Source organism: Paroedura picta, chromosome 2 (assembly GCF_049243985.1).
Source record: "Paroedura picta isolate Pp20150507F chromosome 2, Ppicta_v3.0, whole genome shotgun sequence".
Classification (NCBI taxonomy): Eukaryota; Metazoa; Chordata; class Lepidosauria; order Squamata; family Gekkonidae; genus Paroedura; species Paroedura picta.
Window position 1 is genome coordinate 43165613 of NC_135370.1, and position 15106 is coordinate 43180718.

General features: G+C 43.6%; 1 protein-coding gene across 7 annotated transcripts in view; it reads left to right on the forward strand.

Moving 5' to 3' along the window:
• RBMS1 (RNA binding motif single stranded interacting protein 1) overlaps positions 1–15106 on the forward strand; it is a 186808-nt gene that overhangs the window by 129508 nt on the left and 42194 nt on the right. For all 7 annotated transcript variants that reach the window (XM_077319928.1, XM_077319930.1, XM_077319929.1 and 4 more), the window contains exons 3-4: positions 6937–6995; positions 11612–11703. In XM_077319928.1, the coding sequence (XP_077176043.1) occupies positions 6937–6995; positions 11612–11703 (151 nt within the window). The remainder of the gene's footprint in view (positions 1–6936; positions 6996–11611; positions 11704–15106) is intronic.

The window sequence follows — 15106 nt, forward strand, 5'->3', positions numbered from 1 at the left end:
ATGTGGGGATTTTATGTGTAGTTAAAACAGTTTAAAAATGATAATATGCAAAAGTCCAGAAAATTTAATAAAAGTTGTATGAATTCTCTGTGGCATACTAAAGGTAAAAGGTAAAGGTATCCCTTGTGCAAGCACCGGGTCATGTCTGACCTTTGGGGTGATGGCCTCGAGCATTTTCATGGCAGACTCAATACCAGGTGGTTTGCCAGTGCCTTCCCCAGTCATTGCCATTTACCCCCCAGCAAGCTGGGTACTCATTTTACCGACCTTGGAAGGATGGAAGGCTGAGTCAACCTTTGCTGGCAGGGGCTCATGGGAATTGCAGTCCATGGACATCTGGAGGACCACAGGTTGACTACCCCTGCTCTAAAAGAGACCAATTCAGTAGGACTTTCGTTCTAGAGACTGGTATTTTCCCAACGCATGTATCTTTTCTGCACTTATACCTGCAGAATAAATGGAAGAAGTATCATGCTGGAATTCTAATTTTTCCCAGATCAAGGCAGGTAGCAACTCCAGAGAGGGGGCAAAGAGACACTTAGAAAATCTTCTCCTAGCTGTCTGTCGCTGTCCCATTCATGGCCTTCCTCCTCATGTCATGTGATCATGCTCATCATTCCCAGATGAATCTGGTGAGACAAAGTACCATTACATCTGTAAAGCATGAGATAGTGGAATGGGTGTTTCTTAAATTGGAAGGGTACAGTCCATGATGCTGGAAGTATGAAGCTAAAATATTTGGAGCTCAAAGTGAAAGGAGATTCTGGGTGCAGTGGCAAATGTTTTAGAGGTCTGTTATGTAAAACTCTGAATTCTGAGTCTTAGCAGCCAAACGTGTCAGTAAAGAATATTGTGGCTTTTCTAAAATAAAATATCCTGCCTTATAAAGCCTTCATCTTCTTTCCAGAGCGGTGAGTGGGTTTGGAACAGTTCCATCTCTGTGGCTCAGTGGTAGGATGGCATGTCAAAGCCTGTAGGTTCAATCCCCATTATCTCCATTTAAGAACACTGTGGTAGACAGTGACTTACTTGTCACATGAATCCAGTAAAAACAGAGAAAAGTTTTCTAACTGAGGAACATAGAGGGTGTTAGTGACAAAAAAGAAGAGCTTTATAGCTGGGGGCCAAAATATTAGGATCATCACGTTCCTAACAGTGGAACAATCAAAGTGGTAGTGTACTAGTAACTGTGTAACTAGAGAATTGGTTTCCAGGATAGAAAAAGATTTTGCATAATAGCGTTCTTGCCTTGGAAGCCTCTTGCTGGTGTCACAGCTGGGACTGGGACTTGGTCGCACTTTAAACATGGACACGCACACGCTACTTAGGAGTAAAATTATGTTCTTTAGAGTCGCAAGCCAGTCTGTTGCTTCTTTTTAAATTGTGTGGCTTTTTCATCTGTAGAAATGTATATAATGACGAATTGATGCTAGTAAGGCATGATTTGGTACTAGTATTAGAATGACACCTGTGCATAGGGGAAGATCTAGTGCTTCTGCTAAGTCAGGGGTAGCCAAACTGCGGCCCTCCAGATGTCCATGGCAGAGGCTCATGGGAATTGTAGTCCATGGATATCTGGAGGGCTGCAGTTTGACTACCCCATACTTTTTATCATACTGAAAGCAGGCCCCCCTTGGGAGCAGAATTTTGGAAAAGTGCAGCTAATGGTTTGTAGGTATTTTCTGTGACTCCACCTTTCGGAAATTTGCTTTTACTGTTTGAAATTTACTCCAGGTTCTACTAGGGTCTTTGCCACTGAGGAAAATATTTTGAAAGCGGTTGTTAGCAAACAGGGCTTCGGTGAAGACTGCAAATAAATTATTAAAAAAAAAACAGACAATCATCTTTTTCATTGGTTCACTTTCATTGTGCTCTGTTCAGCCCCTGTTCAGGATTCTTTGTGATTTATGCATTTACACGGAATAAGCTACTTGATTGTTGTTGTTGTTTTGTATCTCTTAAAGGCAACATACTTCTTAAAGCCCTTTGAAGCTCACTCCCTTCCTTTTTTGTCACTGTTTGGCTTCATTTCAACCAATGCCATATATCTCTTTTATCATAACTTAACCACACCTTTCCTTCCACATCTTTAAGTTTGTGAATGGTCCCTCACATTCTTGAAAGAGAATGAGATTTAAGTTCTCCCTTCCACCTTGCCAGAATAGCTACTAACATAAATTGATTACTGTGCATGTGAAAAAGCTCATGGAAGAATTCTAAACTTCCAAATTATTATATTTTCAGCAGACTCAAAGGCAGTTTCCCTCCCATTTCAGCATTTACAAGTGATTGCGAAGAAGTGACAGCTGCCTGAATTTATTCATTGGTCCTTACAACTATTTGCATTTTATACTGATTGAGAACAAAGTGTAGCGCAAAGTTCGGTTTGATGCCCCAGTTAAATTCCCTACTAAGCAATCAAACTCTCTGGACTTTATGCTACTTAAATATTGGTACATCGCTATCTGGCAAAGTTCCAAGACAACTAAAAATGTTTCTTTTTTAAATCCAGCAGTATGCAATAACTCTCTAGTAAAACCCATACATAATAAAGCAGAAGAAAAAAAACATAAACATAACAATAGCATGTAATTCTGTCGGTGAAGCTAGGGAAAGTTAATTGAAGTTACCATTCAGGCCAGTTGAGCAACATGCAAATCTGAAAAGCTGACAAAATGTGTCACTAAAATCACAGATCAATGCCATCTAGAACAGTATTGTCTTTAGCTGACCCTTGATGCCCTCCACTGAAGATACCATATGCATTTCCCTGTCGAGGGAATTTTTCACCATGTTGCTGCCTGCACTGAAAAGGCTCTGCCATACATTCTAATACAAAGCACTTCAGTTGGTGAGAACATGTACAGCAGAACCCTGTCCATACATCACAAGTTTGTAGTTTGGTGTAGTGGTTAGGAGAGCCAGTTTGGTGTAGTGGTTAGGAGTGCAGACTTCTGATCTGGCATGCTGGGTTCGATTCTGCACTCCCCCACATGCAGCCAGCTGGGTGACCTTGAGCTTGCCAGGGTGCTGATAAAGCTGTTCTAACCGAGCAGTGATATCAGGGCTCCCCCAGCCTCACCCACTTCACAGGGTGTCTGTTGTGGGGAGAGGAAAGGGAAGGCGACTGTAAGCCGCTTTGAGCCTCCTTCAGGAAGAGAAAAGCAGCATATAAGAACCAACTCTTCTTCTTCTTCTTGTGAGCATGTGTGTCACCTTGAAGAAGGGTGAAATAAACATGTGACCTGGTAAAACAACCAGTAATGCTCTGGCCACATCGAGCGCATTACCAGCTGGATATTTCACTTGTGCTGGGTTATTTTGGGCATACACCAATTGTTCTTGGCTTGCAATGAGCTCTCTCGTTGTGAAAGGACTAGAACAGGGTTATTAATCGGGACTCTTCCCATTCATAAATTTTCCCATCAAGACAGACTGGTTCAACTTGTATTTCTTGAGTGCGATAAACGCATTCCAGGCCACTATAATTATTAAAGGATCTAATTTCAGGTAAAATGCTTTGAGTGAGGTTACTCGAAAGGGTTGCCGGCTTGAAAAGCAGAAGTTGCAGATTGCAGGAAAGGGTCTGTGCTGCTGTTGCAGTGGATCAATTAGGCGGAAGGAAAAATATCCTTGTGTAAGAGGCTTCCCTTCCTCTTCCCCCTCCCAGTATAGGATGCAGAACTATTGATAGAATGTGCATGAACAGCAAGAAAGCTGTTCCTACTTATAATCGTATTAATTGTTAGTGAAGGGATGATATTTGCAGCAGCAGGGGTGAGAAACGGTTACGAAGAATGGACTTTTGTTCCATAAACGGTATCGTGTCTCTATCAAGGACAAGGACATGCAACTGCATTTATGTACATTTCTTTCTTTTCATTTATGCTTCTCCCTTCTCCTCTTCCCGCCCATTAATTTATTTTCAGTTGCAGTTCCTGATCCTAGTATCCTAGATATAGGGTCTCCTTACATTCTCTCTCCACCCCATGCTACTCTGTAAAGCATTGTGTAGGTTAATGGTAATAACTATCTAATGAGAAGTAAGAGTAATGCTAGAAACACAACCACTCTTAAGGGCCTGAAGCACTCTATCCTCCTCCTTTTTTGCAGGGGAAGCAGCTGCTGCTTCCTGTTTCCTACACTGCTTACTACTGGATATCTTGTTCCATTACTGGCTTCAAAACGGCAACCTCCAAATTGCTGACATGCTGGCCTAACTTGGTCAGATATATTTCCTGAACCAAACTCCGGAATGCATCTGTATTTAGGTGTGAGCTAAGTGTTGGCAATTTGGACGTTTGCTATCCACTACTAAAAAGATACCTCAGGTGATTTGTTTGTTTGTTTGTTTGTTTGTTTAGATTTTTATGCTGCCCTTACATATTCCTCTGGGCGGTTTAACATAAAACATTTTGGAACATTTGGAACAGGTTAGGTATGCTGAGACATCTCAGAAAAAAGCCTTACAAACAAACCGCCTTAAGAAGAGGTGGTGCGCTCCCCTCACTGGCAGTCTCCAAGCAAAGGTTAGATACACACTTTTCTTGGATGCTTTAAGATGCTTAGGGCTAATCCTGCGTTGAGCAGGGGGTTGGACTAGATGGCCTGTATGGCCCCTTCCAACTCTATGATTCTATGATTCTATGAAGAACTAGTAGAGTTGCTTTCTCTTTCTTGAGCTGCCTTTCAATAAGTATAGTTACCAACAAGATAGTTTTAGAGAGGAGCAAACCAACTATGTCATTAGAAGGGAAGATGTTACGGCTAAAGCTCACTTTGGACACATCACGCGATCAGACTCGTTAGAAAAATCATTAATGCTCGGCATGGTCAGCGGCAGAAGGAAACGTGGTTGCCAAAGGATCCGCTGGCTCGACACGATCAAAGCCGATACAGGGATGACCATGAACCAACTGAAAGAAGTGGTCATTATGATAGAGACAAATGGAGAAAACTTTCCTATAGAATCACCGAGGGTCGGACACGACTAACGGATAACATCATCATCATATTTCTAGAAAATTGTTTATAAAGAGAAGGACTTAAGGCAGTGGTCCCCAACCCGCGGCCCGGTGCCGGGCTGGGAAGGCCTTGGCACTGGGCTGCGGCTCCCTCTCCCCGCCCCCCCCCGCAGTAAAAAACTTCCTAGGCCGCGGGAGGTGGGGGAGAGGAAATCAGGGCCGCGCATTGTGCATGCGCGGCCGGCCCGCTCATGCGCACATGTGGCATGCGCTGCCGAAATTGTGCATGCGTGGCACTTTCGCGCATGCACGATTTTGTCCGTGCATGCGCAATGTGCGGGCGGGGCCGCACATGCGCGGCGTGCGCAGGCGGACAGTTGCCCCGCCGGTCCCCAGCCTCAAAAAGGTTGGGAACCACTGACTTAAGGGACCTAACAGTGCTCCAGAATGGTTCCAATATTCCCTCCTGCTTACCTACCTTCTCCTACTCAACTACATAATCAACTAGGGAAAAGATCAAGGTGGCCAGTAAAGAAAGGTCCTCTTCACTTTTAAGGACTAGAGATCAAAGTAGCTGCTGCCTCTATAATCAGGAAGGGTCTGAAAAGGAGCCAGGTTGGTGTCCAGCCTCTAAAGTGGAGAACCGGGTTTGATTCCCCACTCCTCCTCCACATGCAACCCCCGAGTTATCATGGACCAGTCACAGTTCGCTCAGAGCCCTCTCAGCCCCACCTACCTCACAGGGTGTCTGTTGTGGGGAGAGGAAGGGAAGTCCGTTGTAAGCTGCTTTGAGACGGCTTCACAAATGATCAGCTCTTCTATTTGTTTTCATTGCTGTAGGGGAGTTTAGTTGCTTCTTCCTCTAGTACCTGTGTACTAGAAGAGTATACTGGTGGCATTTATACATTTATACATACTTGCAGGAATCTTAGCCTTTTATTCTTTTATTATAGACTGAAGAGTGGAAGAGAGAGGCTGTCTCTTAGGTGTGGGATGTAGTCTGACTCTGCTCTTCCCATATCAACAACCTGCCTTCTTGTTTTTTTTAATTCTTTGTATAGTGTGAAAATAATAGTGTCATGAAAACTAAAAGTGGGCACTATTGCCAGTATAATATTGATAAATAAATGTATGATATCTTAGAACAGGTGAGGAAGTAAATTGAGAGCTGGAATGGCATAGTTGTGAAAAAAATTTTGTACAGAGATCTGGGATACTGAGACCACAACCCTGCCATAGAAACCTGATGTGTGGCTTTTGGCCAGGTAGTATGACTTACCTGTCAGGGACTGTTTCCGCACTGGGAACTTTGCTACTCAGCTCCTGTGCAGAAGCACAAATCCAGGCTGGACGAGGTGCGCTGCACCAAGTGCTCCCTCCCCCATGCGGGAGCAGGAAAAGGCAGGGCAACCTCCCCCGGCTCAAACTCCAGCCTGCAGCCTGGCGCGAAGCCTCCAATGAGGAAAGGGTGATGGTGTTGTAAACTATTTTGTTTCCACACTGGAGAGAAAAGCGGGGTATACAAGAATATTTAAATCTAAATTAATCTTGTTACTGCTAATATTCAGAATTCTCAACATGGGTTTATATATTTTTATTAATGGAATGAGATGTCTAGAAATAAAGAAAAACGATTTGGGCTATTAACCCTTTTTTTGTCCCCTCTCCTGCAATGCTATTTATGATTATCAGCTGTGTTGCTGTATCTTTTGGGGGGAAATTTAAATTATTTTTGCAACATGCCACTTGCCTAGAGCTACTGTTTGTGGCAGAGCCTGGAAGTTTTTAAAAGTAGCTGCTGACTGCAGACTGTTAGTACATCTATTTTGTGGGTTTTGCATGTGAATAATAATAATATAAAAAGAACAGATGAATTATAGTTGGGGCCAGAGTTTGGTTCTGGGAAAGATGGTGGTCAGTTATTAAGGTCTGCTTAATAAACATCTTTCTTCTTTTTAAAAAAATATTTTAGATATGGGAAAATTGTATCGACGAAAGCTATTTTGGATAAAACAACAAACAAATGCAAAGGTATGTTCATAGTTAATTGCTTTAACTATTCAAATATTTTAGTAAATATTTACAAATACAGTTTTAAAGTTAAATTTTAATTTCTCTTTAAATATAAAATTGGTTCTTGAATTAGAGTGGAATATTTGTCCCTGTTAGAGTTGGCATGTATCCAACCCTAAAGCTGAGTGCCAAAAATTCAGATAACTTCAGTCAAATTTAACATGCCCGATGGTGGCTGGCATTTAGCCTCTACTTCAAAGAAGAAAAGGGAGTTTGAAAATGGTTTTTTTTTCTTCCTTTGCCTGCCAAGAAGAGAACTCTTTACAAAAGACCATTTGACTGCACTAAGTATCTGAAAAGATTACATATTGTGTAAATTGGCTTTATTAATTAGAATGGACTAGTGTTAATCAGTTCTTAATTGCATGTTCCAATCCCCTAATTGTGTTTGTGTTCTGTTTCTTTTCTTTTCTTGAGTATAATAGAACAAGGGGAAAGGGGTTCATTTTCCCTGACATAATTATAGTTAGAAAAAATAATAAACTTCTTTCTGATATGCTGGATACATTAATTTAGTTCAGTGACCTTCAACATTCAGTCTAATTATGATTAGATCACTTCCCAACAAAATGAGTAGTGGGTAGAAACATAATGACAAACAGTAGTATATCGGGTTTCAACCTTTCTTTCCAAAATGGGAGGAGAATTTCTAAGTAAAGTCAGCCCCTTAAAAAGGGGGGGGGGGCAAAGGAACAAGGAAAGTTAAAGCTCATCATTAATTAAATACAAATATTTTATTCAAAGGTTGGTGGTAAGAAGTCCAGAATGTTTCCCAGACATATAAAGACAGATTTAATCTTAAAGGCAATGTTGTTTTAATGTTATATTTTTTCCCACTGTGTCATGTTAGAATTATACATAATATTTAAATATATTAATTAGCAGAAGAGAGGATGTATATGTGGTTATAGAAAGAAATTTGTTAAATTAAAATCTGGGTGTTATCCCTATTTTGGGCTTTCCCCCTAATTATCCTCCATATTCTTTTAGTCTTGTTCATTAGAATGCCAATATTTGCATCTTTCCATCTATAAGGATATTTTACATAAATGTTGCTTTCAGAAGAATCACTCTAGTACAGAAGAAATTTGTCATCTGTTTTAAAGGACATCGCTTGCTTTGCAACAAGTTCCAAGTTATAAAAATTTTAACCAGAAAGCCTTGTCTAATCAACATACTTTTATTACTGTGTTCTCCTGACCTGGATAGGCCAGGAAAGCCCAGCCCCATCTGATCTTGGAAGCTAAGCAGGGTTATCCCAACTCTAGCACCTGGAAGAGCGGCCTCTAAGGAATATCAGGGTCATAATGTGCGGGCAGGCAATGGCAAACCACCTCCAAACATCTCTTGCCTCGCAGCCGGACAATCTGAGGATTACCTGGCTGTATTTCATGCATGCTATATGATAAATAAATGCTATATGCTACAGTGTCATCTGCATACCATCACGACAAATTTGGATTCAATTTTATTTTCCCTTTTAATGTGCCCAATCACTCCTGAATGCTCCATGCTTGAGTGAAAAGGCTAAAAGTTCTCAAGTTTCTTATGAAACTGTCCTGGAACTGTTTGTTACACTTGCTAGAACAACATGACATTCTACTTCATTTTAATGTGAAAAGTAAGATTGCTGTATTGTAGGCTAGCCGATAGGTTGCCAATAGCATTTGGGTACACAGCCCCGATCACGTTTCTGGACGGAGGAGAGGATGGTCTAAGGCAGGGGTAGTCAAACTGCAGCCCTCCAGATGTCCATGGACTACAGTTCTCATGAGCCCCTGCCAGCGAATGATGCCCATGAGCCCCTGCCAGCATTTGTCCATGGACATCTGGAGGGCCGCAGTTTGACGACCCCCGGTCTAAGGGCTAAAGCGCCCTCACCACTATCCGTAATCAAGGACAAAAAACAGGTTGCAAAGTAATTTATTTTTGTTTGGTGTTTGTTTACTTCCAAGCCCATTTTGTCATTGCAGTGGAAGTGATGATGACCAGATTCTCATTAAATTCGACTGTTAGTTTGTTTTAAACATTTTGGTGCCACCTTTTCTATTTGTTCGAGGTGCTTTGCACAAACCATTTCAAGAACACTTACCAAGGGAGAGCAAAATTCAGAACTTCAACAAGGACATCTTAAAAACAACATGTGTATTGATCTTGAAAATATATACATGTTCACCTGAACTGTGAGAATACTATCTAGCTGTGCAGACAGCTCAATTAGTTAAGGTGAATTATGATGTCAGGAATACAGAAGAGCCCCTTGGCAAAAATAGACCCCTCTCGATAAGTGGATCACCAGTTGTGGTGATGCCATACTGCAGTGGTCCCCAACCTGCGGGCCGCGGCCCGGCGCCGGGCCGCAAAGGCCAAGGCGCCGGGCCGCGGCTCCCTCTCCCCGCCCCCCCCCCGCAGTAAAAAACCCCCGCAGTAAAAAACCCGGGAAGCTACTTACTGCGGGGAGGGCCGGCCGCGCCCGCGCGGCCCGCAGGTGCGGCCCGATCAACGGGCGTGGCCGGGCGCGGCTCGCGGGCGCGGCCCGATCCGCGGGTACGGCCCACGGGCGCGGCCGGGCGCGGCTCGCGGGCGCGGCCCGATCCGCGGGTGCGGCCCACGGGCGCGGCCGGGCGCGGCTCGCGGGCGCGGCCCGATCCGCGGGTGCGGCCCGCGGGCGCGGCCGGGCGCGGCCCGAAGCGTGGGCGTGGCCGCGGGCCCTGCGGGCGCGGCCCGATGCCCTGCCGGTCCCCAGCCTAATAAAGGTTGGGGACCACTGCCATACTGTATATCAGGATAACCATTACCCGTATGATTGATCAATTTCCATTTATCTTATATGAATATATGAATATGGATAAAGGCCTGCAGCCTTCATGGCAATGAATGGGAAATTTTTGTAGGCTACTATGCCTTGAAAAAATGTCCATTGCTGTACTAAACAACCAAATCCAAGCAGGTATTAAAACACCTTTTAAACAATATGGTACTTAACACAGACAAAAAAAAGTCTTGATGAGTATCCTTGGGGACAGATTTCCATGACTTTGGCACCACAGCCAAGAAGGTCTACTGTCCTAAGAGGCCGAAATATAGAACTCCATCTTCAGGGATATTTATCTCGTCTCATTCTGCCGCTGTCTTCCATCACCAGGTGAAGACTTTTCTGTTTTGTCTCGTGTTCCCTTAATGACCCTTCATCTTTCTCTTCTGTTTTAATTGTTAGCCGCCTTGGTCAACCTGACTGGGCAGAAAGGCGAGATATTAATCTTGTGAATATATAATAAATTACTGTTTTGAAGTCACAGGTTCTCTAATGTTAAAAACACACAGGAGTTTTTCATGGGCATTGCTGAGTTGGACTTCACACAAGCTAAAGCAAAATAGTTTTGGGACCTAGTAAAGGATAGAATCATAGAATCATAGAGTTGGAAGGGGCCCTACAGGCCATCTAGTCCAACCCCCTGCTCAACGCAGGATCAGCCCAAAGCATCCTAAAGCATCCAAAAAAAGTGTGTATCCAACCTTTGCTTGAAGACTGCCAGTGAGGGGGAGCTCACCACCTCCTTAGGCAGCCTATTCCACTGCTGAGCTACTCTGACTGTGAAAAATTTTTTCCTGATATCTAGCCTATATGGTTGTACTTGAAGTTTAAACCCATTACTGCGTGTCCTCTCCTCTGCAGCCAATAGGATGAGATAGGCCAGTCAGAAATATTCTTGTAGCTTTAATAGTTCTGTCTCAGATGCCCTAGGCCAGGGGTAGTCAAACTGTGGCCCTCCAGATGCCCATGGACTACAATTCCCAGCGTTCGCTGGCAGGGCTTCATGGGAATTGTAGTCCGTGGACATCTGGAGGGCCGCAGTTTAACTACCCCTGCCCTAGGCTGTCTGATCTCATCACATCTTGGAAGCTAAGTAGGGTTGGCCCTAGATGGGAGATCACCATGGAAGGCCAGGGTTATTACGCAGAGCCAACTCTGAGCATCGCTTGCCTTGAAAGCCATATGGGATCACCATGAGTCAGCTACAATTTGATAGCACTTTCCACCACCAGCTTTAATAAGGGACTCCAGCAGGAACGAATGAGCCACACGTTTGTGAGGTTTGCTTCACATTAAACGTTTTGTGTGCCTGCCTCTGCTTCTGGATTTTATTGGCTGGTTTTGAATGGCTATGTTTGTTTGTTATGAGTTTATCTTTCATTGTGAGAGTTGTCTTGAGCAAGACTCTGGAGAGATGGTACACGCCTTTTTTAAACAAGTGAAGGGAATTGGTTCATTTATCATCCTTTCCATAACTATAACTATTCATGCGAACGTCATAGGTGAGTAGAGTAAAATTCTTAAGATTATTTGAGTGAATTGACTTTAAAAGGAAGGAAAGCCAAGCTGACTTCCCCCACTCAACTAAACTTACTCACTTCTCTAGATTAATTAATTGTTTTCGCAACCTATTTTTGCAGGATATATACAATTGAATGTGTCCATATTGTAGACCATCAGTGAAACTTTGGGATATCGTAGGAAATGAATGTCAGCTATTCTTGTTTTGCCAGTCAATAAGTACTGTTTTGAATTTCAGGTTATGGTTTTGTAGACTTTGACAGTCCGGCAGCTGCTCAGAAAGCAGTATCTGCTCTGAAGGCCAGTGGAGTTCAAGCACAGATGGCAAAGGTAAGATAAAAGCAATGTGGCCTCTGAGAGAAACACAGGTGATTCCCTGTCAGGTACCTAAGAAGATCAGACAAGAATGCCATCTAGTCCCACATTTATTTATTTTTGTTATTATTTATTTATTTATTTATATTTATATACCACCCTCCCTGGAGGCTCGGGGCGATTTACAGGAAACAGGAAAAAGATACAGATAACATACGGTAACAACATGTGATAACAGCAATAACATTATAACATGATAACAACAACAACATTAGAGAATGATGGAACTGTAATAGAGCCTCAGCTCAACTCCTACTGGGACCCAGTGGGTTAGGTAGATTGATAGCAGTCGTAGGAGGAGGAGGGGCTTGGGGGCCATTTGGAGGCGATGGTTTGGGTCGACCTCAACCAAATGCCTGGCGGCATTTACAGCACTTAGACATCACTGCATAGATGGTTTGTAGCCTGTAGTTTGTGCAAAATACTCTGAATAGTTTACCAGTTTTAGCTAATAAATCCAGAGTTCTGTGTATGCCCCCCCCCCTCCACTGCTACTTGCTTTTCTTAACCATCTTCCAAAGTAGAGGCCTTTCCCCCCATGTTGTCATCTCGGTGGCTGAACAATGCCACTTGCTAAGTAGGGCTTATTAACTGATAGCAAATCAAACCCCAATTAGTACAAGAAGTCTGTGTCCCCTGACTCCTTTTGCAGCGGCATACACCGTAAGAGTCTCAGAGTTGCCAATTCAGTTAGGTTTGCATTGAGTTCAAGTTATATTAGTTAAGTACCTTTCTCCCAATAAAATGAATTACAAGAGTTTGAAATTTTATTTCAGTATAATTATTTTAGAGCTTGGCAAGCCTGAGTACTCAGAATCAGAAGCAGTATTGGGATTCAGAAGATATTCAGGCTCCGAGGCATTTAAAGGGATCTCCCACTCGTTTTAACATCTTTGTGTGCCCTCTGGCCCAGCTGGTGCGGAAATATGGGCTGGTGTGCCATCAGTATGCTGATGATCTCCTTATGGACAGCCCAGTATCTCCTTATGGACAGCCACTCGGATCTCCCCCCGGAACAATTTGCCAGATGTTTGGAAGCCGTGACTGGATGGCTTGAGCAGAGCTGCCTAAGACTCAGCCCCTCCAAGATGGAGGTCCTGTGGCTGGGCTGGGCAGGACAGGATCGGACCAGGCAGCGCATTTATCCCTCCTGTCAGGGACACAACTGTCTATCGCGTCACAGGTCCGGAACTTAGAATCATAGAGTTGGAAGGGGCCATACAGGCCATCTAGTCCAACCCCCTGCTCAACGCAGGATCAGCCCAAAGCATCTAAGAAAAGTGTGTATCTAACCTTTGCTTGAAGACTGCCGGCATGCCGGTGGCGCAAACACGCATGCACGGACTTGCTGCACATGCGCGTTTGCATCTGGCAGGACCGCAAACGTGCACGCACAGCAGTTTTGCGCATGCATGTTTGCACCCCTGCCGGAAGCAAACACGCACGCGCGTCAAGTCCACGCAAGCGCGGGGGCCCGGGTCGCCCTTTCCCCTAACCCCGGCACAGCGGTCCACGGCCACCAAAAGGCAGTGACAGAAGTTGTCCCAAGATCTGCATGGGAAGGGGAGACATCTCATCCTCACTCAGACCTGACTCCTTCTGTTGTTAGGCTCTCTCTCACGTCCTTCCATTTGGAAGGGGAGGTAGCAAAATGGTAGGTTTAAATGGCTGTTGGCCAATTAAACCAAACAACTGACAGGCAGACCTGTAAAGTTGGAGGTTTAAATGGCTAGCTGAAATTTCCGCAGTCTAGTTGAATATGCCCAAATAAAATAATGTAGCCACTAAACACAAGCACAGTGTTGGAACAATACGCAAACAAAAATAAAGCACAATGCAAGGCTACATAAAATTAATGAAGGTGTAATGCACCTGTGCTTCTCAAATTCAACACCAACCATTTTATACTCTATACGAATACTGACAGTAATAATTGCCACCTATGTTTCATGAGGAAGCCTGTGGGCAAACCAGGAGGGAGCCTCTGGCGAAACAGGAAAACAAACCTGGGAGCCTGTCCTTCATGCAGCACCTGCATCTGCTCGGATGAATTTATACTTCACAGTTTATTCAAGGTTGCTTGTTACATATATATGAGGACTGCCTCAAAAATTGTAAAATGAAACATAGGTGAAGCATTACTGTCAGGATTTGTATATAGAGTATTAAATTGTTGGCATTCAATTTATGAAGAATCTGTGCATTATTACACTTTCATTCATTTTATGTAGCCTTGCATCATGGGAATTATAGTCCATGGACATCTGGAGGACCACAGGTTGACTATCCCTGCATTATACCACAGGCAAGAATAACTTGGTTAACATAGATTCATAGTATTACCCTTGAACATCCAGGAAACATTTGCCTAAGGACAATGTGCTACTCTTAGCTGACGTATGGAGCCTGCTGGAAAAATGCAAACTAACTGAATGAGAACAGCGATGATCCGCCAAGTCCTCAAAGGACCATGAAAGATGGACAACCTCTTAGTGGTCAGAAGCAGAAACTCAACTGCTTTACTGCTAATACGGAATTGTTGGCTTTGCTGACATGCAATTGTCCTCAACAAAGCTTTCTTTTTAAATTACCTTCTCCTTTCCCCTTTTTCAGAGACTGTTCCATTAACTTAGTCCAGTGGTCCCCAACCTTTTTATCACCGGGGCCCACTCAACGCTTGACAATTTTACTGAGGCCCGGTGAGGGGGGGGGGGTAGTTTACTCCTCTACTCTCAGCCACTGCCCTAACGCTCTCTCATCGCTATGGTAATGTTTAAACATCCCTTCAAAATAAGATACAGACACGCCACAACAATGAACATAAGGAACATTTTATTTCCATGTAAATTTTAACTCATGACAATGACAAGTCAATGGGAACCCTGAGCTTGTTTCTCTGCAACGAGATAGTCCCATCTGGGAGTGATGGGAGACAATGACACCCGAAGTGTGTTGTAAAGGGCCGGGGGGGATGAAGTGAAGGGCCGGAGGGGGGGGAGAGAGAGAAGGCTTCCTTTGCGGCCCACCTCCAATTAGTCCCACAGGTTGGGGATCGCTAACTTAGGCCATGTACATTATAAGCATAATTGGTACAAGTTAGATGAGCATCAGAGCTAAGAAATGGAGGTAGCCCGCTACTCCAAAATAAGTTTGTTTGGAAATGTAGCCTAAGAGACTTGAAGGCTGATGTTAGTGAGAGGGAGGTTTTCAGAAACAACAGGAACATCAAATGTAGAATCCTTGCGTTTGAAGGAATGTTGTGGATTCGTCTCTTTTACCGAGAAATGCATATAAAGTGGTAGAAAGGCCACCTTAAAGAACATCCATTTGATAGTCTGTACTCCATTAAACAGAAATT